The 26,373-nt window shown below is 44.3% G+C and overlaps 2 protein-coding genes and 1 long non-coding RNA gene across 3 annotated transcripts; 1 reads left to right on the top strand and 2 right to left on the bottom strand.

Annotated features, from left to right (window-relative positions):
• Positions 1–43: 43 nt before the first annotated feature.
• Positions 44–1,232, bottom strand: LOC128501900 (uncharacterized). Its single transcript, XR_008355068.1, has 3 exons — positions 1,109–1,232; positions 465–567; positions 44–142 (listed from the first exon to the last, which is right to left on the bottom strand). It is a non-coding gene; the product is annotated as an uncharacterized LOC128501900 (long non-coding RNA).
• A 2,959-nt stretch (positions 1,233–4,191) lies between these two features.
• On the top strand, positions 4,192–12,537 carry ANKS3 (ankyrin repeat and sterile alpha motif domain containing 3). The gene is made up of 17 exons (XM_053471021.1): positions 4,192–4,311; positions 4,942–5,120; positions 5,280–5,478; positions 6,091–6,212; positions 7,004–7,085; positions 7,541–7,676; positions 7,776–7,922; positions 8,160–8,294; positions 8,398–8,492; positions 8,671–8,832; positions 9,111–9,235; positions 9,589–9,730; positions 10,142–10,314; positions 10,432–10,505; positions 10,855–10,941; positions 11,243–11,333; positions 12,121–12,537. Exons 2-16 carry the CDS (start codon positions 4,963–4,965, stop codon positions 11,323–11,325), a joined length of 1,920 nt encoding a protein of 639 aa, XP_053326996.1. The 5' UTR covers positions 4,192–4,311; positions 4,942–4,962; the 3' UTR covers positions 11,326–11,333; positions 12,121–12,537.
• Positions 12,538–12,898: 361 nt separating this feature from the next.
• LOC128502021 (glucagon receptor-like) lies at positions 12,899–20,191 on the bottom strand. The gene is made up of 13 exons (XM_053471710.1): positions 20,071–20,191; positions 19,329–19,425; positions 18,853–18,960; positions 17,269–17,390; positions 16,928–17,034; positions 16,629–16,785; positions 15,959–16,118; positions 15,645–15,705; positions 15,079–15,148; positions 14,478–14,566; positions 14,162–14,300; positions 13,833–13,874; positions 12,899–13,290 (listed from the first exon to the last, which is right to left on the bottom strand). The coding sequence occupies exons 1-13, from the start codon at positions 20,125–20,127 to the stop codon at positions 13,219–13,221; spliced, it is 1,281 nt and encodes a 426-aa protein (XP_053327685.1). The 5' UTR covers positions 20,128–20,191; the 3' UTR covers positions 12,899–13,218.
• Positions 20,192–26,373: the final 6,182 nt, after the last annotated feature.

The raw sequence follows: 26,373 nt of genomic DNA, 5'->3' as shown, positions 1-26,373 counted from the left end.
CTGCAGGAGCTGCTATCTCGGTCCAACGGTGGAAGATCATCGAGGCCCTGAGACTGCCTGGTGCTCAGCTCCACCAGCCGCTCCATGATCCGGTCTTGTCGTTGTGCGGAATAATATTCAATGGGTGGCGGTGCTCTTAGTTCTATTAGGAAATAGAAAAAAAAAAAGGAACTACAAATGGGAATGGGTGGATCAATGGGAATTTGAACTTCTGAACTGCTTTTGATCACAAAATTGCAAGGACGAGGACACAACAAGACAAAAAGATGTGACTGAGGCAAAGGAGCATGAGAAGGTCCAATGGAGTTGATGAAGGCCATCAAGCTGTGAAGAATTCGCCTTCATCCCCTTAAAACAGGTGATCGCGGGTGGTGAGAGATTAGGGAATAGCATCATGGAGGATAACTTTTACTGAAACGGCAGATAAACCCTTTACAGACTTTAATAATTTGTTGTGGGTTTACCAGTCTCTGCAGTGCTGTACGGGGATGTGTCACCGGGACGTTGACCGTTTCCCATCTCCTTGAGTTGCGAAAGAAGACCTTCAAGGTCCAGCTGCTGCACGCTCTGAAATGGGTCAAATGGAAAAGAATGATTACATGGTTGTTGTTGGGAATCAGTCGTTCTCTTACAGTGAGAACAACCCTTTTATCTCAGAAGACGTTGTATGTTCTTCCAGTAATCCGAGAGAATATTAGGGCTACGATTTACACCGCAACTATCGCAGGCCCGCCACGGGATTATGATATTATTGAAATATACAGGAAAGGAGACATTGAAGGGGTTCTGCCCCGTTATGAGGACTGTGATAATGCTAGTGATAGTTCTCTCCTTTCTCCTCCATCAACTCTTACAAAGGCTGCCCGAAGCACTCAACAACAATCAGAAACTCAACGACAGAGGATGGATGTCTTAAGGGGAGGAATAATTATGCAGATCCCGAGAACAAGAAGATGGCTGCTCCCACGTCACATAAGATAAGGTTTGCGTGAAGTTACGTAGTTTTATTGAATTTTCAGGCAAAGACAGAAAGTACGATTTGTGGTTATATCGAAATGCGGCTCATTTATAACAAAGTGCATCGCCGTTCCTCCGAATGAGACCTCACCTCCATGGGTTCCGTGGGATGGGATCCGGTCTCCACGTCCCTGTTAACTACTTTTCCGCTGTCAATGGTGTCAGCGTCACTGAACTTCTCCTTGACAAGAGTGTCATCAATACCGATCAGCATCTCAGCGCACTGTTTCAATGCATTCTCCTTTGGACCCCCGATTTCATTCTGTGGGGGCTTTTCCTCAGCTGGGTCAGGCTGCGCCACCTCAGGGTCCGGGGCCGTGGCATCGATATCTGGATTTGCAGAGGTGCTCGTCTTTGGTTCTATCCAGCTGGCGGCCTGGAAGTCAACTGGCACGGCCTCCTCCTAGAAAACACAGGAGGCACAACTCACAAAATATGGAACTCACTGTTCCCCTCACTGTATTAACCTCTACCTCTTCTGCTGGGAGGCTGTTCCACTTACTTACAACGTTCTCCATACTACTTGCTTGTCTTTGTTTGGTTTAAACCGAGACCTAGTGAATTGCCAAGTTATAGGGGGCTATATGTATTATATGTTATAGGGGGCTATATGTATTACCTTTACGTAGCTGTGTCAATGCTCATACTCACCTCAATTCCTCCTGCTTCTTTTAAGAGGTCATCACCAGCTAGGTCTGACACGAAACATAAGTCCTCTCTCTGGAAGATATGCAGCTCCTCATCTTCACAGTCGGACTGTGGAACAGAAAAATGAAAAGAGACTGGAAACCTAAATAATCTCAAGATATAATAAAGTGGGAAGACGCTTTATTGTATAGTTATTATATTACTATAAGGTCAGGAAGGCTGCACTTTATGATTTCCGCTCACCAGTGAAGCTTCATCGGAATCGAGAGAAGGTACTTGGGCTTTCACTGTAGAGAAGATGGAGTCCCAGTCGGAGTCTGCGGGCCCGTCTGGCTCGGTGGAACTAGTTGTCTTTTTTTCAGAGGACATTTTGTGAACAGACCCCAAAGTTCTGAAATACAACAAAACGCACAGGGAGTTAGGTTTAAAAATAAAAACCCTGAAAAAAGTGTGAAGAGTCGTAACAATTATAGTCGCAGGCATTGCAGCTGAGTCTGGGCCTGTTGCTTGGGGGGGGGGCAAGCACCCCCTTGTCCGACCCTTTAAAGCCGCTAGGTGCAGATAATGCCGATCGGATGGTCTCTCACACTCTCTCACAGCATGGAGATAAAGAGACACACTACTCTTGTAGGTAAGTGGTATGGGAGAGGCACAGGAAGGCTATTTGGGGCCAAGATGGCAAAGGCATGCTGTGGGGGGGACAAGATGGGACACGCAGGCTGTTTGGGGGAACCTGCAAGCTGGCAAAGATGACACAGACTAGCTATTTGGGGACAAAGATGGCAAAGACATGCTGGTTAAGGACAATGATGGCACAGAGAAGCTGTAAAGGGGGTAAAGGTGGCCCTTACAAGCTGTTTGGGGGTAAAGCTGACACTGGGACATGCTGCTTAGTGAAGTGTGCAAACCCATTTAAATGTAATTTCAAATATTTTTTCTCTTTTAAACGATGACTTTGTATATTCTCAATACAGGAAATGCAAAGCACATACAGGGTATGCGTATGATATATGTTTAGAATGACAGTTCACCATTTCAAAACACAATGACGGGGATCAGACCTGTTCATGAATATTAATGTGCTTATGGTTTATTTATATCGCAGTTATATGATCCCGATCAATGCACTAATATCATGTACGTACAAAATGCATATCATAGTCACATGACCCAGGTTAGTCAATGTGAAGATGAGCCGTCATAGTAAAATGGCCTTCATCAGGGCTAACAAATAGCAGGCATTATTTATTAGCCCTGATGAGGGTCATTCACGGCTGAAACGTTGGCTAAAGATTTTTTCTATATTATTTTTACTATATTTAGAGTGCGCACAGTTAATTTTCACATTATCTTGGCACTTTAGGATTGATTACGGGATCAGTTGCTTTAGTTTCCCTAATTCGGCTAATTTGTGTGCACCGGTCCATTTTTTTAAATAGAAATTTGCGTGATGCCAGCGTTGACCTAATTTGATTCTCTCCATAATTTATATAACAGTCACATGACCAAACATCCTAATAGTGATAGTGAATTTGTTTGAAGCACAGTCACATAGCACAATCCAATACCTTAACATTATTATACGTATAAATAAGTCACATGACCTCCCTCGGTGCCCTAATATTAATGTATAGATAACTAATAGCCCATGCAGTGCCTGAGATATATAACTGAACAGTCACATGGCCCATTCCTGTCAGTATACCCGTTTCCATAGTGACCACCCCCACATTTGGGCCTGCTGTATATATACCAGCACTGCATTTTGTGGCATAACCTCCACCCTTGCCCCCAATATCCCGGGGCCTCACCTCCCTTTCCTGACCGGGGAGCACCGAAAACCCCTGGCTGTCAACCGCTAGTCACCAACTGCCGGTGCAGAACCAGCCCCGCCCAAAAACACACACAACCCCGCCCTCTACACGCATAACCACGCCCGCCCACTGCGCTCCTCTGCGCTGTATGCAGCCACGAGGACCAGAAAAGCGAACTGAAAACTATGACCACGCCTTAAAAGGTGGTGCAAAGAAGGAACAGACCCCGCCTATGGACTCTTCACTAAGCAACCAGGGCAGTTAGTTACGCCCAAAAGTTAGCCACACACCCCTAACGTCCCGGAGCGTCTTTTTCAACCTTCGTTGCCAGGGTAATAAACGTAAGCTCAGCCCTCTCATAGGTCCTCACAGGTAAATGAAACCATTATTAAATTAAATACCACTCTTTACATTACACCAGAGATAATAGAATATAAAGATAAATTATTTTATACCATAATAAACATGCAGTAAAAAATATACTAAAGAAATGTTTAATCCGCTTTTAAACCGTATTTGTTATATGGTAAACACATAGTAGGCAGGACTTTCTGTGTTTGCTTTTCATTGGCTTGTTTGCACGGCGCCCTTGATGTAACACAGAAACTTAATAGGTGGTAGGATCGTCAATCAAAGGAGGGGTGGAGCGTGAGGCAAGGGATTGTGGGGATTGTAGTTTAAAAACTAGAAAACGTGAAAGAAAGAATGAGGAAAGAACTACAAGTTCTAGTATCCTGTGCGGGGAGGTGAGATTCCAGCCGTGGGGCTAAGGTCTCTGCTGAGAAGGAGGGGGTGAGAACTATTTTGTTCCTGATACCAACTTTTGGAGGAGGTGAGTTCTCTCTTACCCTGAGTTGCGTATTATATAGAATGAAAGTAATTTGTCCTTAGAATTTAGTATTAGGAAAAGCATGGAGGCCGATGCCCTGATGTCTGATTTATATGGGGGTGAGAGGTAGGTGTCCTGGTGTCTGTGTATTAGGAGGGGTGATGGGTCCTGGTGTCTGTGTATAAGGAGGGGTGATGGGTCCTGGTGTCTGTGTATAAGGAGGGGTGATGGGTCCTGGTGTCTGTGTATAAGGAGGGGTGATGGGTCCTGGTGTCTGTGTATTAGGAGGGGTGATGGGTCCTGGTGTCTGTGAATTAGGAGGGGTGAGGGATCCTGGTGTCTGTGTATTAGAAGAGGTGATGGGTCTTGGTGTCTGTGTAGTAGGAGGGGTGAGGGGTCCTGGTGTCTGTGTATTAGGAGGGGTGAGGGGTCCTGGTGTCTGTGTATTAGGAGGGGTGATGGGTCCTGGTGTCTGTGTATTAGGAGGGGTGATGGGTCCTGGTGTCTGTGTATTAGAAGAGGTGATGGGTCTTGGTGTCTGTGTAGTAGGAGGGGTGAGGGGTGGGTGTCTCGGTGTCTCGGTGTCTCGGTCATGTAGGACAATTCTAAATCCAGAAGTTAATCTTCTTTCAGGGATTGCTCGGCAACGGCGACATGGCAGAGCTGAGTGATGAGGCCAGTGAGACCGAGATGCTAAACCACAGCTTGTCCATGTGGTACGGAGAACCTCTTGATGACCAGGAGCTACCTTTGGACCTCCACACGGCAGCCTCGATCGGGCAGTATGACGTTGTACAGCGGTTTGTGAACAGGTAACGGGCCATTATCCTGACCCGCGGCAACACCGTGGGGGTCTCTTTTCAAGCCATGTGGCTTCATCTACGTAACGTTCCTCTGATCTTCACTGAGAACGCCGGGTTTAACGCAAAGCATTTGTCTTATTACTAATATTTCCCTGCTTGGCTCTTTAGAAAGGACGTGGATCTGAACCAGGAGAATGTAGGTGGCTGGACAGCCCTCATGTACGCTGCTTACATCGGACACGACTCGGTGGTTGGCTTGCTCCTGGAAGCTGGGGTAGATGTGAACTGCCGGACGCCCGGCGGGCAGACGCCTCTAATGTTGGCTGCCAGCTGCGGGAACGAGAGCGTGGCATACTTCCTGATACAGGTGAGATGTCTCTGATGGGCTCTAACCCAACCTACGGCATATCCCTATCTATACAATTTGTTTGCCACCGTCGCTGGGATTTATGGGATAGCGGCAATTGCAAAGGACTGTGGGTAACAGTAATATATCATTATATATGCCGGTATTTTTAAAGACCCTTTTCAGTTCCAAGTTTTAAAATGTGATTGTATCACCATAGCAACCATCAGAATGGTCCAATCAGCAGCAACATAAAATAGAATTTATAGATAACCTTCAGTATTTAATATAGTGGGAACCCGGATGCAGTCTGGTTCGTGTTGGATTGTGATCAACGGCAAAAGTAGTGAATACTTTTACTGCTTTAATAAACCTGGTTGTATTTCAGCCCAAATCGTTTAATGTCTGAAATGTTAATGTTTTCCCAAAGGCAGTTTAGAAATCTAAATTATTAATAGTGATTCTGGTCCTAAGTACTGAATCCAGGACAGCGGGGATCACTGCACGTTTGGAACTTCTTCCCCAAATTGCTTTTTATAAATACGGCCGCTTTATTTAAAAATTTCATGAAATCCGCGCGTCTTTGGTCGATGGCCCCGCTCTGACGTCTCTTCTTCCTTCCGATCCGCGCAGCAAGGTGCGAAGCTGGAGGTGAGAGACTCCCGCGGCTGGACCGCTCTCTTCCACTGCACCAGCGCAGGACACCAGAGGATGCTGCAATTCCTCCTGGAAAACGGAGCCAACGGGGACGTGAAGTGAGATTCAAAGCATGGATTGCTAATAACCCGCTCAGTCCCTTATTTTGGGAACTTTGTGAATGTCAAAATTGTGCTGATGTGTCAACAATTTATACACACACTAACGTTTAAAAGTTTGGGGTCACTTAATGGGAAAAACAAGGAAATTTCTCGCCGTAACATAATTGCAAAAGAGTTTTCTAACGGTCAATTAGCCTTTTAAACTTAAACGTAGATCAGCGAACACAACGTGCCACTGGAACACAGGAGCGATGGGAGTGATAAAGGGCCATTGGAACACAGGAGTGATGGGAGTGATAAAGGGCCATTGGAACACAGGAGTGATGGGAGTGATAAAGGGCCATTGGAACACAGGAGTGATGGGAGTGATAAAGGACCATTGGAACACAGGAGTGATGGGAGTGATAAAGGACCATTGGAACACAGGAGTGATGGGAGTGATAAAGGGCCATTGGAGCACAGGAGTGATGGGAGTGATAAAGGGCCAATGGAACACAGGAGTGATGGGAGTGATAAAGGGCCTCTGTACGCCTATGAAGATATTTCATTAAAAATCAACCGTTTCCAGCTACAATAGTCATTTACAACATTAACCCTGTCTGTGCTGGATTTCTGATCATTTCACGTTGTTTTAATGGACAAAATGTGCTTTTCCGTCAAAAAACAAGGAAGTTTCCTTGACCCTATATTGACACCAAACTTTTGAATGGTAGCGTATATACAAAAAGTATGTGTGTGTATGTATGTATGTGTGTATGTATCACACCAATCATTATTTTATTCTGTAGGGAACCTGTCTATGGATTTACGCCTCTCATGGAGGCTGCAGCGTCTGGCCATGAGATCATAGTGCAACATCTACTGAATCATGTGAGTGCCCAGATTCATCTGCTCCTCTGATACCTCCCGCCGTAGAGTGTTGTCTTTTATATATATATTTTTTAATTTATTTACTGTGTGCTAGAAGAGCAAAGGTCCGGAAGAGGTCAGCATGGTCATTCAAGTTCAAGCTAATGAATCAATAAGGATAAAGGCTGATACAGCAGGAGATGCCAAATAATAACGTTCTCCCTGATCATGTGACCAGGGGTGGAAAGCAGCACGTATCTGTAAAATGTGAAGGCTGTTTTCTTACAAATCGCTTTAACTTTAGTTTTGCTTCTGGAAGCGTGTTACATTTTTCTAAATGGCTTAGAGTTGATTTGTCGCAATGTAAGGGGTTTCTCAAACTCTGAAATGATAGAAACTACGAAAATATAATAGTAAATACATGCTATTAGAAGCGTTTATGCAAATAGAGATGCTGAACCTTGTACCGTCTGCAGGGTGTGAAGGTGACGGCCACGGACCATAACGGGGATACGGCCCGCATGCTTGCTGCGAGATACGGACATTCTAGGATCGTATCGCTTCTGGATTCGCATCGGAACCGCGTGTCTCGGACACACAGCAGGGGATCAGGTAACTCGGGTCTTTAAAGAGTTCTAGTCCTACCCCAACCCCCCCCCCCAAAAAAAAAAGCCACCTTCTTAGAAGGTAATGGACTTCTTCCCTCTGCAGCTCGTCGAGAAGATTTCAGCTCTTCAGATGAATCCCTTTCTAGCCCTCAACGTCACAGACCGCAGCGCAAGGCTAAAGGTCCCAGCATCCATGATGGTCCTCAAGCGTTGGCCAAAATAACAGGTGGAGGCAATCAGGTTGCATGCGGTGAGCATCAGTGAAAAGAAACGCACATATCCACCCAAAATGTTAAGACTGGGCAGATAACCATGCAACCTAAAAACCTGACTCTACCATAGTCGGGGTTTAGGGAAAAAGATTTCCAGCCATTCTCAAATACATCCTGAAATACCATAAATGATCAGGAATGAGCAGATATTCAGAACTGTCCGGTAGGTCACACTTCAGTTCCATCTGTGTAATTCTTCTGTCTTCTGTCTTCAGACAAGGTACCAGCTCAGGGATATGTCACTTTCAACGACCTAGACTGTGACGCTGGAGGAGATGAAGGTCTGCGATACCGGGATGTAACGTCCCCCATTAACGAGCGTGATGTGGAGAGCAATGGAAGCAGCAGAGGTATGGGAATGAGAATTGTTACTGCTACAAGACTCAAAGTGTATGTTTTTGGGGGTTTTGTGTTTCCATGACCGTGAACACTAAGCTATTTTCTTGCCTTCAGATGAGGAGGACGTTAGCAGATTGAGGAGCAGTAGCAGCGAAGAGCCGTGCCCCAAAACAGGACTGAGCAATGAGGCTTCGCTAGAAAGTAACGAGGTACCAACATTCTTTACGTTACACACCATAACGATAATTCTCTAAGAATTAATTGAAAGTTGAGCCTTTCAAGTATTCACAAAAGGATTCATCGCTCCCCTTAGTCCCAGACCCTGCACTGCTGTACTACAAGCTTGTATTTTAACAAAAACCTCATTTTTTTTCCCCCCTCCGTTAGGATTCAGACCCAGCAGTAGAGAGCGCCAACCATAAAAACGTCAAAACCCAAGGCAAGGGAAGATCATACAATGGAGATGTCCACGCTGCTCCCGGTGCTCCCAACTGCCAAGCGTCAAAGCCCCATCCAGATTCAGAAGCCCCGCAGTACACGGGGCCAAAGGTAAGAATGGTGACATAAGCCGTCTAAAAGATTGGCTAATGTATTGCTATGCGTTTTCTTCAGTAATGGAAAGGGTTACGTAGGAAAAACATGTCCTACCATTGCTCCGATCCACGTACCTGGCACTATTCAGAGTTGGAACTCAAGAATGGATCATTCTTATTATAAACTTCCTGACCTACAGAGCCAATAACAGGGGGTATTAGTGGACTAGGTATTATACGTATTTCTCTTTTGATAAACCCATACGTGATTTTGCTTTTTTTTATTACCCCTAGGACCTGGCAGAGCTGCTCGAACAAATTGGTTGCTCCAAGTACCTTCCGGTATTTCAAGAGCAAGATGTGAATCTGAGGATCTTCCTTACCCTCACTGAAACAGACCTGCGAGAAGTTGGCATCACGTAAGTGCCACTCATAGAATATTGAGAGGGCTTTATTGGTGTTTGGGGGCAACTATCGATTGGGAGATGAGCAAGTCCTTAACTTCCAAAGGTTAGGAAGGAAACTGGACAAAGTGTCCTTTTTTAACTAATGAAGGAACACTTAAAGTACTTGGACAGAGATGGCTCAAACCAGGTTATCTTGCTTGAAACGAGGTACCATCCATCGGCTCTACCAGTTGGTACGGAGTATGGCTCAAATGGCTGTGGGTTAAGGTCTCTAGAATATGTCCTCCTGCCCTTAAGTCTCGGTAAAACCCTGAAATTCCGGTACACATCGCACAGTGACTGGTGCTTTTCCTACCGCTTAACAGCTTATTTGGTCCGAAGAGGAAGATGACCTCGGCCATTGCTCGGTGGCACAGCTCTGCCAGGCTTCCTGGAGATAGACTGGAGCAGGCTTATGCTGACCGTCTGGAAGCAGAGATGCAGGAGCTGGCCATCCAACTACACAAGGTGAGTAGCGCTGGTGCTGTCGGAAGGTAACGGAGGATGTGAAGCACGTGTATACCTTGGCTGTTGAGGATGAGAAACATCATCCAGAAACAGAGTAATGCCATTGCCCCACCATGTTTTCCTCAGAGGAGGCTGGAAGCATCATGCCATCTTCAGAGATAGACCAACTTTAAGATGTTTTTGCACCGGTAATTAAAGGGACATGAGGCTTTCACATATACATTTCTGTCTCCACGTTTAACATTTTTATTACTATTTGTATACAATTATATTTATATGTATGCAAATATATTAAATTGGGGGGGGGACACAAAATATTACTATTAACCATGAGTAAGGGCTCAGAACCAGGAGATCCAGACCTTTCTATAGGCATCACCTGCTTTGCATCTCTTTTTTTTGCCTCCACAGAACTGTGAAGAGACCGAGCTTCTTAAAGCCCAGGTAGCCCAGGAGAGAGAACTGAGAGCCGTGGCTGAAGGTTGCCTGATGGAGAAGGACACCAAGTGGAGAACTGTCTGCTGCAAGCTGGAGGCTACGAGTCAGCTAGCAACTGATGCCCAATATGCCATGAACCAGCTGAGGTACTCCGCATAGGAAATGATGAAATTATTATCTTAAAATTATGGGGGAGGGGGGTTCCCATAAGAGTATCCCTGCCTGGGAATATGTTCTAACATTATCATTCATATCTGCATAAGGTGCTGTCAAGAAGAACTGACTCGTCGGCTGGGCAAACCGTCCACACCAAGGACGAGGATGTCAAAAGTTCCAGGTAATTGGCTGCACAGCGAACCTTTCGAAGAAAGTGCTTCAAGACAGCACAGTATATACACATATCAGTAAAGGGTTAATCAGGGTTCGGGAAATCGAAATCCAGCTGTTGACAAATATATTTACTTCTGGTCACAAACCTTGAAATACTTCGGACACCATGTAATATTTGTGATGTTGCAGCCCTGAAGGAAAGCGTCCCTGGCGATGCTATGCTGTTTGTGTTAGAAGAAGTCCGTGTTCTTATATTTTTGTTTGTGTGCGCGGCAGGAGTGTATAGTCATACATATGCTACGTGTTTGGAAGGCCATGTGTGTAAGTTTAACGTGGTACTGATGTTTGCTCGTTAGGAATGGATGGGGGACACGTATCCACCGTGAGGTCCATGAGCATGTTGGAGCTGTCATCATCTTTGGAGGAAAGCACCAGAATGTTGGGTAAGGTCCTTGTTGAGGTGTTCTGTATGCCAAACATTACAGGCGGGTGAGCACTAGAGCCAGACGGGACAAGATGACTTGCCTTTCTGGAGGTGGACCCCATCAACCAACGACAAAATACATTGAGGAGGTTCCTTCTACCTTGACACCCTGGGCTTAGCCGTGCGTTGGGATGAAGCCCACAATGGCTCACCCAGCTGCACCAAGCATTTTGTGTTATATATAGCTGGGCTCATTCTCAGACACAGAGTTGCCCAATAAGTATTTATCCTTCACATAACGCTGTCTGTGTTCTGTGCAGAAAAATCCTTGAGAGCCGTACAAGAAAACCTGGATAAGTTGAGAATAGCAGATAAGGGAAGACACAAGTGGCCGGATCCCTGAGTCTTACGGTGAGTGAAAGATCCAAGGGGGACAGAGAGACGGTGAAAACGTCCTCCAATCCTAGTCTTTAGAAGACATGCATTGTAGGCCATGTTTAAAAAGGAATTTTAACCTTTGTAAAGTGCTCCTATCTCCATAGCGACCAAAAAAAAGCAATTAAGGGTTGATCTTTAACTTGGTTAAATGAAACCATTGATACGGTAGGAATAATGTCAGCAATAACAAATGTTGTCTAGTAGGATTTAAATGGTCATTTATAAATTCATAGTTCCTCCATTTATTCAGCTAAATCTGATGCTAAATGCATTAAATAGCTCTTGTGAATGTATAGATCAAGAAAAAAAAAGTTCTTAAACATGCAGCATCATTTTGCAGCAGAATAGGCAAAAAAAATGTATTGTCCCATAATTTGCATACAATGCCTGACAAAACAAAAATAATTAAGGTTTATCTGTTTACCCTCCCACTATTAATGGCATCTAGATGATATCTATTTGATTGACATATAAGGGTTAACTAAATGATTAACCGCAGCTCTGGTTTCGAGTAAAGTCCTTGTGGTTTATCCTCTCTGCGCACCAATGACATGCCAGAAAAGTCACCAAAAGATGTCCCTAGAGGACCGATGATGTGCCCAATACGTCATAATTTAAAAATCAGTCTTACGTCTCAAACAATTAATGGCTGTGGATAATTTACAGTATATACACGTAAAATTGTAAATGTATTATAACGTTTTCACTGTTTTTGTGAGCACGCGATTCTACTGTTCTCCCTTTTTTTTTCTCCATCCAGGACACTTTTTCTTTACTGTACCTCAGACGGTGGGTGAAGTTTTCCACCCCGAAAGATATCCGACGTCAGAGCGTGGCAATCGGGAGCCTAACCCGCCTCGTGCCTGCTGTGAGACCGCACCACGCGCGGACTGGTGCTGGGCTGTGAGGAGGAGAAGCACCCGGGAATTTTTAGCAACCTTCTGCAGGAGGAATGGTCTGCCAGCCTTTTCATGGATGTTCTAGAAGAGATGATCTGCGGAGATACCGTGCCAGCTGCACTGCGTGCCCGGGATTTAATATAAAGTTATGACGTGAGCTAGATCTATGCCTTTATCAGAGGGGTTATGGAATGAATACTTGAAGGGGGACGGATTTTAAAGATACAATGTAACGGCCATCTGCAATATCCTCGCAATAAAGAGTGCGCGTTCCAGCATCTGACTCCAGTTTATTTTCACGGCTGTCACCATGTATCCCAATTCTGTCCAAAAACAAGATAAATGTATAGAGTTGTCTCTAAAGCTTGTAAAAGTCTTCTGGTATCTTATACAACACTCCAGGGATCCATCTGACGTGAAGATCATATCCAAGCTCTGTACGTTCTGCCATAAGCGGGTCACTTGGATCGTGTCGAAATATTGCGTAATAACCTCAAATGGGAATGCTTTAATTGGGCTTTCGGTTCTTTGCTGATGGCCTCATAGGGGGCGGTAGACATATGGGGCAATTGATTAAATGGACAGGTCCAGTAGAAACGAGAGATCATACTCCCGTTGTTTGTAAACTGTAAGTGGTTCTTTGCACCGCTGGATTCTCTCCTTTAGACCCTTTAAACTTTATTTGAGTCTGCCTTATTGAGGCTTCCCTGAGGATGAGCTTCGGGGTATATTAGATGAAGAACCAGGTAACGTTTACATCTTCATACGAACTGCCATTGTGCGCCTTTTAGAAGGCCGGCTCGGAAGGACACAGTTGGGGTCAATGTGTATTATTTAACACTATTCACAGGGACCTCATGCTAATCAGCTTAATGTCCATTACTAAGGCAGTTCGTTTTGCCAGTACCACGGGCCGTGCACATGCGCTGTCTGTCCCCGATAATGAATATGAGCAGGGGTCACGGACGACACAGCTGGGCCGTTCTGTCCAATTTCCAAAGATGCCACTTCTTCAGGATCTCGGACCTTACCTGGGTGCAAAAAAAAAAAATTACAGGGAGAGATATTTTTTAGCTACCAAAAAAATAGAATTTCAAACCGCATTCCTCGGAATCTGCCTATTCTAACATGTTTACAACTAAACCCCCCCGGGGGTGCTAACAGCCCCTTACCGGTTATTGGCTGTGATGACTTCAAAGTGTCCCTTGATAGACATTGGGACATCTGCTGCCACTGCCCTCTTTGATGGGAAAGGTGACCTTTTTGGGGGAAGGGGGCGAACAATAGAAATAAAGCAGTGTATTTATTGTTCTGCGTCTTATGGGAGAAGCAACACACGGCATTAGCACGTTGCATGTTTAACCCTTTGTCCCTCGTTTGTGTCCCGCAGAACATGGCAGCAAGCAAACCCAACTATGTTTTCTTATAAAGGTATTTTGTAGACCTCAGGCTAGTAGAATGGCTTGACGGCTATTGAAACGGCACGTGGGTGCCTGATCGTGATGGGAGCTGGAGCCTATGACGCTACGATTGTGGCACGTTGTCTATATAAAGAACGTAGTAAACTACTTACTTCTTTGTTAGCAAAACAGTAGAGGACTGCGACCATGAATCCCTGCAAGACAATGGGTGGAATGTCACTGTGGTTAATGATAATATGCCTTGGCTTTTCTCTTGGGGGTCTATAAGAAGATTGCTAAACGGAATGTTAATGTGTGTGGTCCCTTTTTTTTTTTTTTTACTTTTAAAAGGGACCTTTTTTGTAACTCAAAATCCTCGCAGACACCACCAAGCTTATACACAAACTTACGTGTTTCGTCTTTAGAAATAACAATTGTCCTTTTCTATTCCAAAATCAATGTCTCCTTCAGCGGCCCCCCTGATTATCCCTGGTGATCTCACCTGAAAGGAGTTCAGGAAGAGGTTAAAGAAGACCTTAACATATCGCAGGATTCCAGATGTCTGCTCATCCGTGGCAAAGATGAACACCACTTCATGAATCCCAAAGAGTGGAATGAGGGTTAACGTGGCCTTTGCCAATCTGCTAAGACAACAGAATGCGTTTAACATATTGCGCTTTCATGACCAACGCTACTCTTACACAACAGAATGTATCTGTATCTTCTATAGAGAAGGTAGTACGGAACCGAGAAAGTAACTCGTTGCAGCTGGACCACAGGTGTCCTCTTGGGCTATCCCAACCAGTGATGAGGCTGACCTAAGCTTGTAGTCTGGGTATCCTTTCTGATTGTCTCTGAGCTTGGACAATATCATCTTCAATATTTTCATGAAGATTACAAGGTTTACCTGAAGAAAGACGGGCAGATACAAAGGAGAATATAAGACTAAGGAAGAATATAATGCTGAAGTGAGAGGAAATGAAGGACATTGACCGATCAATAGCTGAGAATAAAGTGAAGAACTCTGGAAGGCAACTCCAAGTGAAGAGCCATCATACATAGCCATGTGACAGGGAGGACCATGTAAAGAGGGCCATCCCGTGGAGACATTAGAAGGGGAGGTCCATGTACACAGAGGGCCATCACATGTAGACATGGGACAGGGAGGACCATGTAAAGAGGGCCATTGTGCATAGCCATGACACAAGGTGGTCTATGTACAGAGGGCCATCACGTGTAGACATTAGACGGGGAGGTCCATGTACACAGAGGGCCATCACACGTAGACATGGGACAGGGAAGATGACGTAGATTGTGAACCCGAAAGCCCTGATAATATGACAGGGTGATGAGAGAAATGGAAATGAGGCAATTGAAATGAACTGTTGACCAAGATGTCTTCTGCAACTGTGTGTTTACCAGAGAGGCCAGCAGGATGGGGATCCGGATTATCCACCAATACGCCATGTTCTCATTTAGAGCCCAACATCTGTAGAATAGAATGGATTTAACCAATCAGACACAAGCAGCTCATTCATACCCGGGTAGCACTAATCTAGCTCTCTCCCCTGGACTGCTCATTGACTTTCATAGCCACTTTCTGGCACTGTTATATTGTGGCCTCTCTCCTCTGCTTACTCTCAGATTGAGGTCTCCTTGACCTTCTACCTCCCTGCAGTCTCACACTGCAACCTCCCTCCATTCTTTGCTCTCACACTGCAGCCTCCCTCCTATCTGCACCCTCACACTACAGCTTCCCTCCTCTACACACCCTCACACTACAGCTTCCCTCCTCTCTGCACCCTCATACTGCCACCTCCCTTCTCTCCGCATCCTCACACTACAGCTCCCCTCCTCTCTGCACCCTCACACTGCAGCCTCCCTTCTCTCCGCATCCTCCCTTCTCTCCGCATCCTCCCTTCTCTCCGCATCCTCATTCTGCCGCCTCTCTCCTCTCCACACTCTAACACGGTTCCTGTTCTCACTCTGAATTTTCCTTCAGATATTTCATTGTCATCCAGGGAACCACAAACAGAAGCGGAGTCCCTGCAAGAAAGAAGAAGAAAGTCGTTTGTGGACAGTGGCAGCTCAAAGTTTTCTAATGTGTTGTCTATGTGGCCAAGTGTGAGCTTTCCATCAGGGTTCTCTTAGAATCTACCTGAAATAACTAGGTACCATGTTGCTGATGGCCCCCTGACCCCCTTCATTTATCATCACTGTATCCCAGAGAGGGAAGCGATCACCTTTCCCTGCTTGGTTTTAAAGGAAGATATATGGAAAGTTGCCATCGTGCACTTACCCCAACCGAGATACAGGTACAGGGTATATATATTCTTCTCGAAGAACCCTGCTCCGACCAGCAGCTTGTACAGGTAAACCGCCTCCACCACAAACCAATAATGGTTGGCCAATATGCAGTATTGCATGACAACCTGCGCCATGCGGCATCCGATCGCTGCCTGTCAAACAGATATTATTAAAGGTGCTGTACCACCTACTCTGCTGAATTCAACACAACGTAACTGCATGCAGCATTAGAAACAATATTCCAAGTGATGGTACATAGTGACTTGGCTGTGCACTGCCCTAGCGTTGGTCTACAGCAGCACCCCCTGACCTTCATGGCCGCCATGCTCTATGCTAAGCACCAAGATATAACATCATATCCCAGCGCATTGCAATTTCAGGATGTACAACATGGAGTAAGTCACCTATGGAGGCTGTGCTGCTTAGGTCACATAAGATCCCCAACTTGTGACCTTCCAAAATCTTCACCTTCCTGGGGACATCAAGAATTGTGGTTCTCCTGAGGTCCCAACATTAAGGTTCGTGGTGTGGAGAGGCCCCAGAAGGACAAAGGTAACATCCATACATTCACAGATGCCCCATGAACCAATGATTGCCCCAAGCTACAACTTTACTTATTTATATGGCGGCATTCCATTATCTGGCAAAAGATAGATGCTGACCTCATTGCTGATCAGGATCTCCCAGTCGGTGACCTCGATAATTTGCATTCCCCACCGCTTCTCTAGTAATATATCTTTAACGATAACAGAGATCCCGCGCAGAGCAAACGAGAAGAACAAGTTGGCATGAATGTAATTTCGGGTGCAACGAAGTTTCCTAAAGTTAAAAGACAACAAATAAGAAGTTGGAATCTTGGGAAGACATAAATAAGTCAATTCATGCTCAATGTTTAACCGGTAAACTGGTGTTGGCTTAAGAGTAGCAAGGGGCATAACCTGTAGCCGAACTGGCTTCTTACCTGCACAAGGTGAGAATTAGCAGGGCTGATATCAGGGCCAGCAGAGACACAGAGTACCCGACGGTGTAGAGAGCCTGGAAGCTGAGTAACAGGTTCCGAGTTACAACCTGGGGAGACGTGGACAGCAAATTACCATCACCCTCCCTCCAACGTTTCAAATGGCAAAGACAACACTTGTTACGGGCCATGTGCTTAGAAACGTGAATAAGGAGCAGGGCTTTATCAAGACAATTGGAGTTAGCAGGGGTCACCTATTATTTCCTCAATGAATCCCAAAACCATATTTTATTTTGCTTATCATTGATCACCGGGTCCTCTGCACATAAAGTGTGATCTATCACCTCATCTGTGGTCACTTCGGCATCGTCTTCGCACTGTGATGAGTCTCTCCAGGGCTGGGTCCCATTCATTGTCGCCCAGAGCCCATCCTGCCCACATCGCCGTGACACCAGTCCGTGACGCACTGTAATGGGCCGGAATGGGGCATAATATGAGACCCGTTACTGTAAAAATCTTAATAAACAAATATATTGAATGAAAGGTGAGTTTTCAATGCTCGTGTAACGCGGCCTAAGTCACCTTCTCCTTTTAAATGTTACTGTGAGTGATCTAATGTGGTGGCTCTTCCTTTATGTCCAGTCATTTCCGTATATTTACATTTTTTCTAAATAATTGCATTTATTCATTGAAACTGCCTAAAGCTTGTAATTTTGTTTGTTCGATCAGTGTACTTGAGATCTTGTGGCAGAATGTGGCAGAACTAGCATTGTCTGCCACCCTCTCCGCGTCACTATCTTTACTTCTGGGCATCGGAATATGATGTCATATCACGGCGCCATACCTGGGAACTCTCTGGCTCCGGCTACCTGGAGCCCTACCTTGCGGGCAGGAGGTCCCACTTATGTTGGAAGGTGGTCCCGCTGATGTCATGGATGGTCCTGATGAAGTCAGTGGGCGGTCCTGCTAATGTCTATGTTTGGAGGGGAAGTTTGGCGACCCAGAAAAGCTTATTTTAATCTGAAAACTCAGCTACACAAGTTTGTTTCGGGTGAAGGATTGTAATATGTGGGATCTGGCAAAGTAACCGTTTTAAATCCATACTTTGCGATCCGCAAATCGATTGAATCAATTGCACGGATCAGGCCTGTCCCTCCGTTTTATAGGCATTGTACAGCGCTATGGAATTTGATGGTGCTATATAAAACAATAAATAATAATAATAGGAGCCCTGTTTGAGAATTGAAATTGCCCCTTTGCCTTTAATACTCGTCCTCTGCCTGTACTTTCTGTAGGTGCAATATTCACCGCTCCTGCATATGTTGGCTGCACCTTCATAACTGACCAGCAGAGGGTGCAAACACACACGGAGAGAATTTGAGGACAGATCGGCCCCATTCGGCCCCATTCGGCCCCATCTAGTCTGCCCGTTTATAGATATTTATAGAGCATCAGCAGCTTCCGTAGCTCTATTTCAATGGGGAAAAACACAAAATTAACAACAACATTAAAACTGACAATATACAAAATTAAGAATAACATGAACATACATTGGGACGTAATGGTACCGGAGGAGAAGAGGGCCCCGGGAGCTTACGCTCTATTAGATGTAGAGTACAGGAGTACTAGAAAGACGGCGCTATGACAATCCTTTTATCCTCTGTTTCTGTAAGTCTAATTGTTATGTTCTTGTCATGTTCTGTTTACTCATTGTACAGCGCTGCGGAATATGATGGCGCTATACACAATAAACAATAAATAATGACATGGGTTTACAGAATTACATTTTTGTACAATGAGCATTAATTACCCAACGCACGTAGGGTGTATTTGTTTAAAATAACCACCAGAAGGCACAGTAGCTCCACGTGTTCTGTAGCCGCAGTAAATCTTACAAGGTATATATCGGATCATTTCCTAGCCAGTACCTTTTGGAAACCATGGTAAATAGTAAGGGCAGGACACATTAGTGACGTTCCCCGGCGATCCATCTGGCCAGCAGGCGTATAAATCAAAAGTACGGTTACAATGTAGCCCTGGAGAAGAAAGACGGAAGAACATTCAGAGCCGGTGGGAAACATTCCACCAGGTCTTCTGCGGGTCTACTTTTCGGAAGGGCAGGGACAACGGCACTCACTTTCATCTTCAATAAACCTCTCATTAATTCATTTAACGACATAAAATAAGTTGTCCTTGTTTTGAATTTGTTCACAACTACCAAACTGCCATGAAGTCAACGAGAAGATCTTGGTCGGGCCGTGGCCCATAGATTTCCCTCCATTCCACCTTCCCCAAGAAACGCGACCCTTTTTGGTTATTTGGAATGTATGACATACGAGCGATGGTGAAGGCATTATATATATATATATATATACATATATATATATATATCCAGATTCCTTACCCATGGGCTTTGGAGTGCTAGACATCTTCTGGTAGCACTCTTCCCTGTACCTCATCCATTCCTCAATAGTTCTCTCGAGCACCTGCCCTGCTTCACTCTGTAGCCACGCAACATGGAGACCAAGAAGACAAAGGTGATTCAGAAAACGATAGCAAAGCCGTCTGTCGAACTCTACATCGGGCAGCCATGGTGCCTGCATATTATAGCTGTTATTAGAGACATGAAGCCATCTCAACAGGGCTGTCTCCCATTGATTTAGAGAAGGAGTGTGGTGGATACCCCTCACAGGAATCCTGAAACTCAAACACTCTAAAAACGTAAGAAGAGCGAAGCCCCTGGTATCCAGAATCAGACATGTTTTGAACATCTCTAAACTCCAACAATGTCTTCAATGCTAAAACATTAAGCAATGCACTATTGCCTATAGAGACACAGAGTTTATGGGTATCAGTAATCTATATTATTAATGAAGGATTCAACAATGAGATGAAGAAACATTGATAAGAAAAAGAGATTGCAGAGGTCTCTTCTTTAGATGGAATGAAAGAAGAAGAAATCTGGCTCACGCCTGGGATCTACCCCAAAAGACTGAATCACAGCCCAAATGTATTGCCTTGACCAAGGACCATGTCAGAGACTTCTCACTCAGGACCAAAAGGACCAGGCTGAGGGCCTGATCCAGATCCACAGGGCATTTACGTCCGTGACCAGTTACACTTTATAACGAGAGACGGGAATTTACCTGCAGGTAGCAGAAGGTGCAGAGGCTGAGGAAGGGTAGCAGAGGTAAAGGACTCATTCGGCTGAAGGGGTAAATAGATAAGGAACGATAAAGCTCCAGAAAGCAGATTAGGACCCGCCGATCATCGTAGATAGCTTGAGACCTGCAGAACATCACAAGCAGGTTGAGATCCCGTACACTTAAGTATCTTAAAGGGGGTGATTTATAAAAGTGGGGGACAACAATGAGGGGGGTAAAACACACAAAACAATTTCCAGAATCACCCCAAAAAGTAGATATGTGAATGAAAATGCACACGGTCACAATATTAAATACACCAAAAAATATTGTATTATTTTTCATGAGCCTTCACATATATTTTGGCACAAAAAAATAAAGAAAATGATTGGCCACAACCAAAGTGGGGGAGGATTACATGCGCAACATGCCGGTAATCCCACTGATACATATCATTCCCCTATAGAAATTAACCCCAAAAATTGTACCCGATTACATGCAATACGCACCTCGATACAGTCTATTGCCATGGATTCCTTGATATATTCCCATTATCCCTACTGTTTAAGAGCCGTTTCTGGGAAATGTACCAAAATCATGGAGATTTATCAGATTTTGGACCAGATGAAGAACATGTCAGCACCATTGGTTTTGTTGGACTGTTAACCCTCAACGCTCTCTGCCAGCCAAACACAAGCATCCCCTGTCACTCCACTTGCCATAGCGCAGTCAGTTTTGAACTGACTGTGGATGATGGGAGTTATAGTCCGCTCATCAGCTACCCATCATTACTGCTTTTAAGTACAGTTAGACGAGGGATATTTACATTTTAAAAGTGTGATGCAATTTTGTAGAACAAATGGTTGGAGACTTTTTAAAGTCTCATTAGTGAGCAACTCGGATGCAAGCTGAGGACAACATACTGATGTCTACCTGGGGAGAAGAAAAAGACACTGAAATCCCTCAACTTCAACCCTTTCCAGGCTGGGTTTCATCCCTAAAATCCCCCGGACTCATCTCTTCTGATCAATGAGGCTATCAGGGTTCCAACTTTTAACCCAGATTCCAGAATAGCTGCTCTATCAACAAAAGTTACCTTAACAAAAAAAACAGACTCCAAAACAGAATATAGAAAGGAAAGGCAATGGTTAATGTGTGATCTCATAGAGACAGGCACCAGAAAAGAGATCTTACCTGGCAGAGCGAAAGAAATCCAATCACCTTAAACTAAATCCACTTTTATTCTTCTGTGATCTCACAGCTTCCAGCACAGCGTCACCAGAAAAGTGTCCAGTTCTGTCTCATCGCTGATGTCTCGCAGCTTCTCCATCTCGTATCTTCTTGCATGCTCTCTGTGACTGTCCTGTCTACCTGTCTGTTAAATCCCTCCTCTCTCTCTCTTTCTCCTCTTCTTCTCTCTTCTTTCATTCCCCCCCATCTCTGTCCTGCCTTCTTCTACTGCCCTGATTTCTTTCTTCTACCTCTTTGTTCCTCTCACTGGATCCACCTACAGCTTTTTATTCCAGGCTCCGCTCTTTTCTCCTGGTACCTTATTAAAAGAAAATGTGTATCGTATGTATGTTGAATTTGTCATAAAGTCCGTATGTTTCTGTTTGGTACTCCTAAAACAGATCAGCCTTTAGTCTTCATGTTCATAAACTCATCCTTTGATATGGTGCTGGACATAACCTTTCCTGCTGCGGAATTAGTCTACCTGTCTCAGGTATTTTCTTTACATTTGCCCTGTCCTGCCATAATGCGACCGAAACCTTTTCTATGTTGGCGTGTAACATGTAAAAAGATACTAACGATGTCAATCTTGATCTAAGAAAAAAAGTAGAATGTTGACATCATGTTCTGCATTCCTGGTAATACATAATTAGAATTATAGTCATTTGGGGCAGTGTCATAGATTCCCCTTGTGGACCAACTCTTGGGGTCTCCAAGTCGGTGCGATTTGTAACATAGTCGTAGAGGTGTAGAGCTGGCTGGTGGGGCTGCGCAGACCAAGCAATGGCTTAGCTAAACCCCACACTCGGCTTGTCAACATGCGCATGAGTTCAGCCGAAGTCAGAACGAAACCCTCAGTAGAGAGAAGTTTGGGGCAGATCTGAAGCATAAATATTTCTGTCATTCTATATGGCCATGTATTGCTTGACCCGCCACTACACCAGGTACCCCAAATCCTACCAGTCCTCGTGGAAACCTTGTCATTATTTAAAGATACATTTAATAGAGTCACCTGCATTCAAGCAGGGGTATCAACCATAACATACTGGGAGGAAAACCAGTAAAGTCTTTTCTACGATCACAGCCGGTGGGGAGGGGGGTAGGAGTCGGCGCCAGACTGCGTGATCCTGAGAATCTGCCCCTTCACCCTGAGACTCGGAGTTCAACATATGGCTTCCGTTAGTTTTTTAGATTTATTTAAACTCCATACAGCGCATATAAGAAATGGTTTCTAGGCAACTGGCATCCTTGGTGTTAAATGAATTAGTGCCTGAAATGCTGGCGTTGTCAAGGTTAATAATGGTGCATATTGACTGGCACCGTTCTCTTAATGTATATATGTATATATATATATATATATATATATATATATGTCTCGTTTACAGAGTTTATCTGTTCTTCAATAAAACAAAAAATGGAAATGTCGGCGGGTTCCGCAACATCGGTCATCACTCTTATCACCAAAGAAACTGCCCCTCTTTTCTCCCCTGATGCCCCATTTTTCTTCTCCAATGCCAAAAGCTGTGGCTTCCTCCAAAGAAAGGGGTCTATGGAGGCAGAGACATAATGTTTCTAGAGTGTAAGCTCTTTGATCGGGGCCCTTCTCACCTTCTGTTTCTGTGAGTCAAGATTGTATGTTAGGCACTGCTTGTTATGCCCCGTGTACCCATTGTACCACGCTATGGAATATGATGCAACTATATAAATTAATAAATAATAATAATAATGTGGTGGGCTTGTTCTGGTTTTAGTTGGCTGGAGACGCAGATCTAACAAAATTTGCCTGACGTTTTTCTTCTGGATTGACATTGGGGTGGGATCACAATGAGACGTTGATGGAGATTTTTTTCCCCCTGTAATGGTTCAAAAAAAGCTAAAACTCATGCAGCTGGAGCGGCCATGAAGCGACGTCGGGCATTGGCCAAGTGTCCCAGGTGTCCAGTCCGGGCCTGGGAGCAATTACCATGGAAATGCATCTTCAGATCTGCTCCACCTTAATAAACATGACCCAAAATGACATGGCCCATTAAATAATTAAATAAACCAATAAACATGGCGGATACCACACACTCGAAGCGTCACGATTGCTAAAGTTCCAAAGTCAACCATCTTTGTGTTAAAATTACTTGATACCAGAGCTTTTTTTTCTTATTTCCTATTCTTGTATAAATAGTAAGAAAGCAAATTCCCGCAGCCCCCGGGATTTGCTACCTATTTCTTCTCGTAATAATTATCACGTGCCTGGGTGAGTGACGGGAATAATCAGAGGCTTCATTTGAACCCAAAACAGATACAAACAGAAAGAATGAACCTGCGTGATTAGCTGCCACTCACGCGGCGACGCAATTAACTCTGTAGGGAGATAATCGTCTCTCTCATTAGCGCTTTCTGTATTAAAGGCGGGCCACAGATACAGTCTTGTCTCCTTTTTTCTTTTTTTTTCCTCTTAAATTAAATATGGAAGCCCACCATTATACATTAACGCGCAGGCACTGTGGGCTTCTTCAGGCGGCAGACATTCATGAGTTTCTCTGTGTTCTGTTTCCAGGGAGATATAGTCACTTTTATAGATTTCTGAAAAGAAAAATATAAGGTCGACAGTACGAGCTAAAAAGTTCAAGTTTCGACTCACAGCACAAATTCTGCATATCGCAGTCAATTATTTATTTTTTCATTGAAAAATTCTCTAACTTGAACGCATAGAAGGAATGTATCATTGAAAAAGTGTTGTGTCAGCGATGTAGCCCTACGTTTAACCCGCGGCAGTGCTGCCTGCCACCCATGGCATCAGGATATGAGGACAATAAAGCCCGGTGGTCTTCCTTTTACTGGCCCATTGCGTAATGGCGTTGCGCAGAGCCTGAGGCTCCCTGTTTTGTGGCTTAGGGGCTGCGGCCCATACCCTGGGAACTCTCTGAGCGTTGCCCAGAGACTCCGGTGAATTGCCACTTCTCCGGGTCACCATGGAGAAACTCCTGGTCCCGGGAGAGGAGTTGCAGCAAACTCTTTGCCCTCTTCCCCTCCAACCACAGCATTTTCCTGGGTGTGAGGCTAGCCCGGCGCGCAATGTCCGCCACACCGGCAGCTGACGTCAGTCAGACCGGCCACCGTCAGCCGCCTACCCGCACCTAAAAATGGAGGGCTCCAGGTAGCTGGAGCCTGGATGTTCCCAAGGATGTTGCCGCTTTCTGGACCTACCGCCATAGGCCTAGTCAGCCAAGGCCAGAACACATGACATCACTGAATCTAGTGTTACACGAAACATAACTATTACATATGTATTACATATGTACCGTCATATTAGGAGCCGCCCCCCCCCAACAACTTCAGTCATTATGTCCCCTTATAGCTGGACTCTTAAAGGTGCCGCTAAGTTTGGTGTCATAAGAAACCTATCAAAATCTTCTCATTTTACTGAAAAATGTAAGCGTTCAGACACTTTCATACTGAGCAAGATGTCAGATTATAGGACTGTGGTTGCAAAATGAACCATGGTCGTGTTCTGTCCTATTCAGCTATTATATTTATAAAGAATACACATATATATATATATATAATGTATACCTGATATATCTTCATATTTTACGTAAAAAGTATACATTGGTCTGGTTTAAGGTTATCTCATTAAATTTAGGTTCTTGATAGCCTAGGCAGACTCTTGCGTTGGTCCTATGGACGGACCAAACAGGCAGCCATTTTGTATTTGTTCATCACCCTTAAACTTAGAGAATATGAAAACTTAACTGAGACCCCCATCAAAACCGTCCTGAAAGGTGGAGAGGTCAACTTAACCTGGGTTATGAAATCGGGATTTGTTCATAAGTACCAGCATATAAGAGTTAATAAATAAAAAGTGATTCTGATGCAAAATTGGTCCTATAACCATAGCAACTGGTGGAAGGGTACAATAACCAGGCACATTCTATTGGTTCCTATGGTTACAATTTTTTAATCCTCGCCAGTGTTACAATTCCGCCGGTGACTGCTTAACCTCAAATATAGCAGATCTGCAATTATATTTTAAATTTCACGAGCGCTGGGCTAACCTGCACAACCTCTTTATGGGAACGCGATATTAACAACAACAACAAAAAAACAACTATTCAATAAAACAAAAAACAAAAACTAAAAAAAATATTTTTTATTCATCACTTCTCCTGCCTTGAAACTCAGAGCAGGTTCCATTAAATCTTTTTTTTTTACAGTTCAGCGAGGTTCAAGATTATTTTTTTCTGAATAACATATTGATATTGGAGCATTTCAACACTTGAGGGACTGCCCTGCAAAAACAGGGACTGTTGGGAGTTAGCTATCAGCGATATTAAAAATGACAAAAAAATATTACTTTTTTTATATAAAAAGTTACTTCTGATGACTTTATTTTTCATCCCACCAAGTACCGTATTTACTTCCTCCTCTTCTCCTATAAATAAAGCAGTTTATCTATGTAGCGACTCGCCGTTCTCATGGAAACCTTTACTTGCCATTATTTAAAGATCTATTTCATTGAGTCACCTGCATTCAAGCAGGGATATCATCCATAACATACTGGTAATAAAAGCACCGACTGGGAGTGTTATATATGATCCCAGCGGGGTAGAATAGAAAGGGGTCAGTCCCGGACCGTGTGACCCTGAGAATCTACCCCATCACCCTGAGACCAGGGCCGGTATGAAGCCGAATGTATCTAGCGGTAAGTATGTGGCCCTACCGGCTACCAGCATGGATCCAGCCCTGGCTGAGGATTATGTATAAAAAGTGATTTTGGTGCAACTAGTTTAATGTTCCGATTAACAGTAATGTTTAATTGGTTGCCATGGAGATAACATCACGTTGCCCCAGAAAAAAAACCTTTTCTACAACATTTTAACCCTAAAACCCCCTTCCTTCTTGTTTGAATGTTATCATCAAAGCACTTTATGATAAAAATTGTTTATTATTGGAACTACAGCTATTAGGGACTGCTGGTCATGCTAAATTAAGACAGTTGGTAACTACAGTAGAAGACGTCTTAATTATTAAATTGAGTGACAATACAAAATAGTTATTAAAAGACACATTCAATTAATAAAATTC

Source organism: Spea bombifrons, chromosome 7 (genome assembly GCF_027358695.1).
Source record: "Spea bombifrons isolate aSpeBom1 chromosome 7, aSpeBom1.2.pri, whole genome shotgun sequence".
NCBI classification, from domain to species: Eukaryota; Metazoa; Chordata; class Amphibia; order Anura; family Pelobatidae; genus Spea; species Spea bombifrons.
This window is presented reverse-complemented; position numbering and strand designations above follow the sequence as displayed.

What these genes read in the sequence shown, in the direction of transcription:
- ANKS3 (XM_053471021.1), top strand. Translation starts at nt 4,963, where the DNA reads ATGGCAGAGCTGAGTGATGAGGCCAGTGAGACCGAGATGCTAAACCAC. An exon ending in TGGCCATCCAACTACACAAG is followed by an intron (nt 9,731 to 10,141) that starts GTGAGTAGCGCT and finishes TTGCCTCCACAG; the next exon opens with AACTGTGAAGAGACCGAGCT. An exon ending in GGAAAGCACCAGAATGTTGG is followed by an intron (nt 10,942 to 11,242) that starts GTAAGGTCCTTG and finishes TGTTCTGTGCAG; the next exon opens with AAAAATCCTTGAGAGCCGTA.
- LOC128502021 (XM_053471710.1), bottom strand. Translation starts at nt 20,127, where the DNA reads ATGAGTCCTTTACCTCTGCTACCCTTCCTCAGCCTCTGCACCTTCTGC. An exon ending in GTACCTGTATCTCGGTTGGG is followed by an intron (nt 15,706 to 15,958) that starts GTAAGTGCACGA and finishes TCTTTCTTGCAG; the next exon opens with GGACTCCGCTTCTGTTTGTG. An exon ending in TCTTCCTGAACTCCTTTCAG is followed by an intron (nt 13,875 to 14,161) that starts GTGAGATCACCA and finishes ATTGTCTTGCAG; the next exon opens with GGATTCATGGTCGCAGTCCT.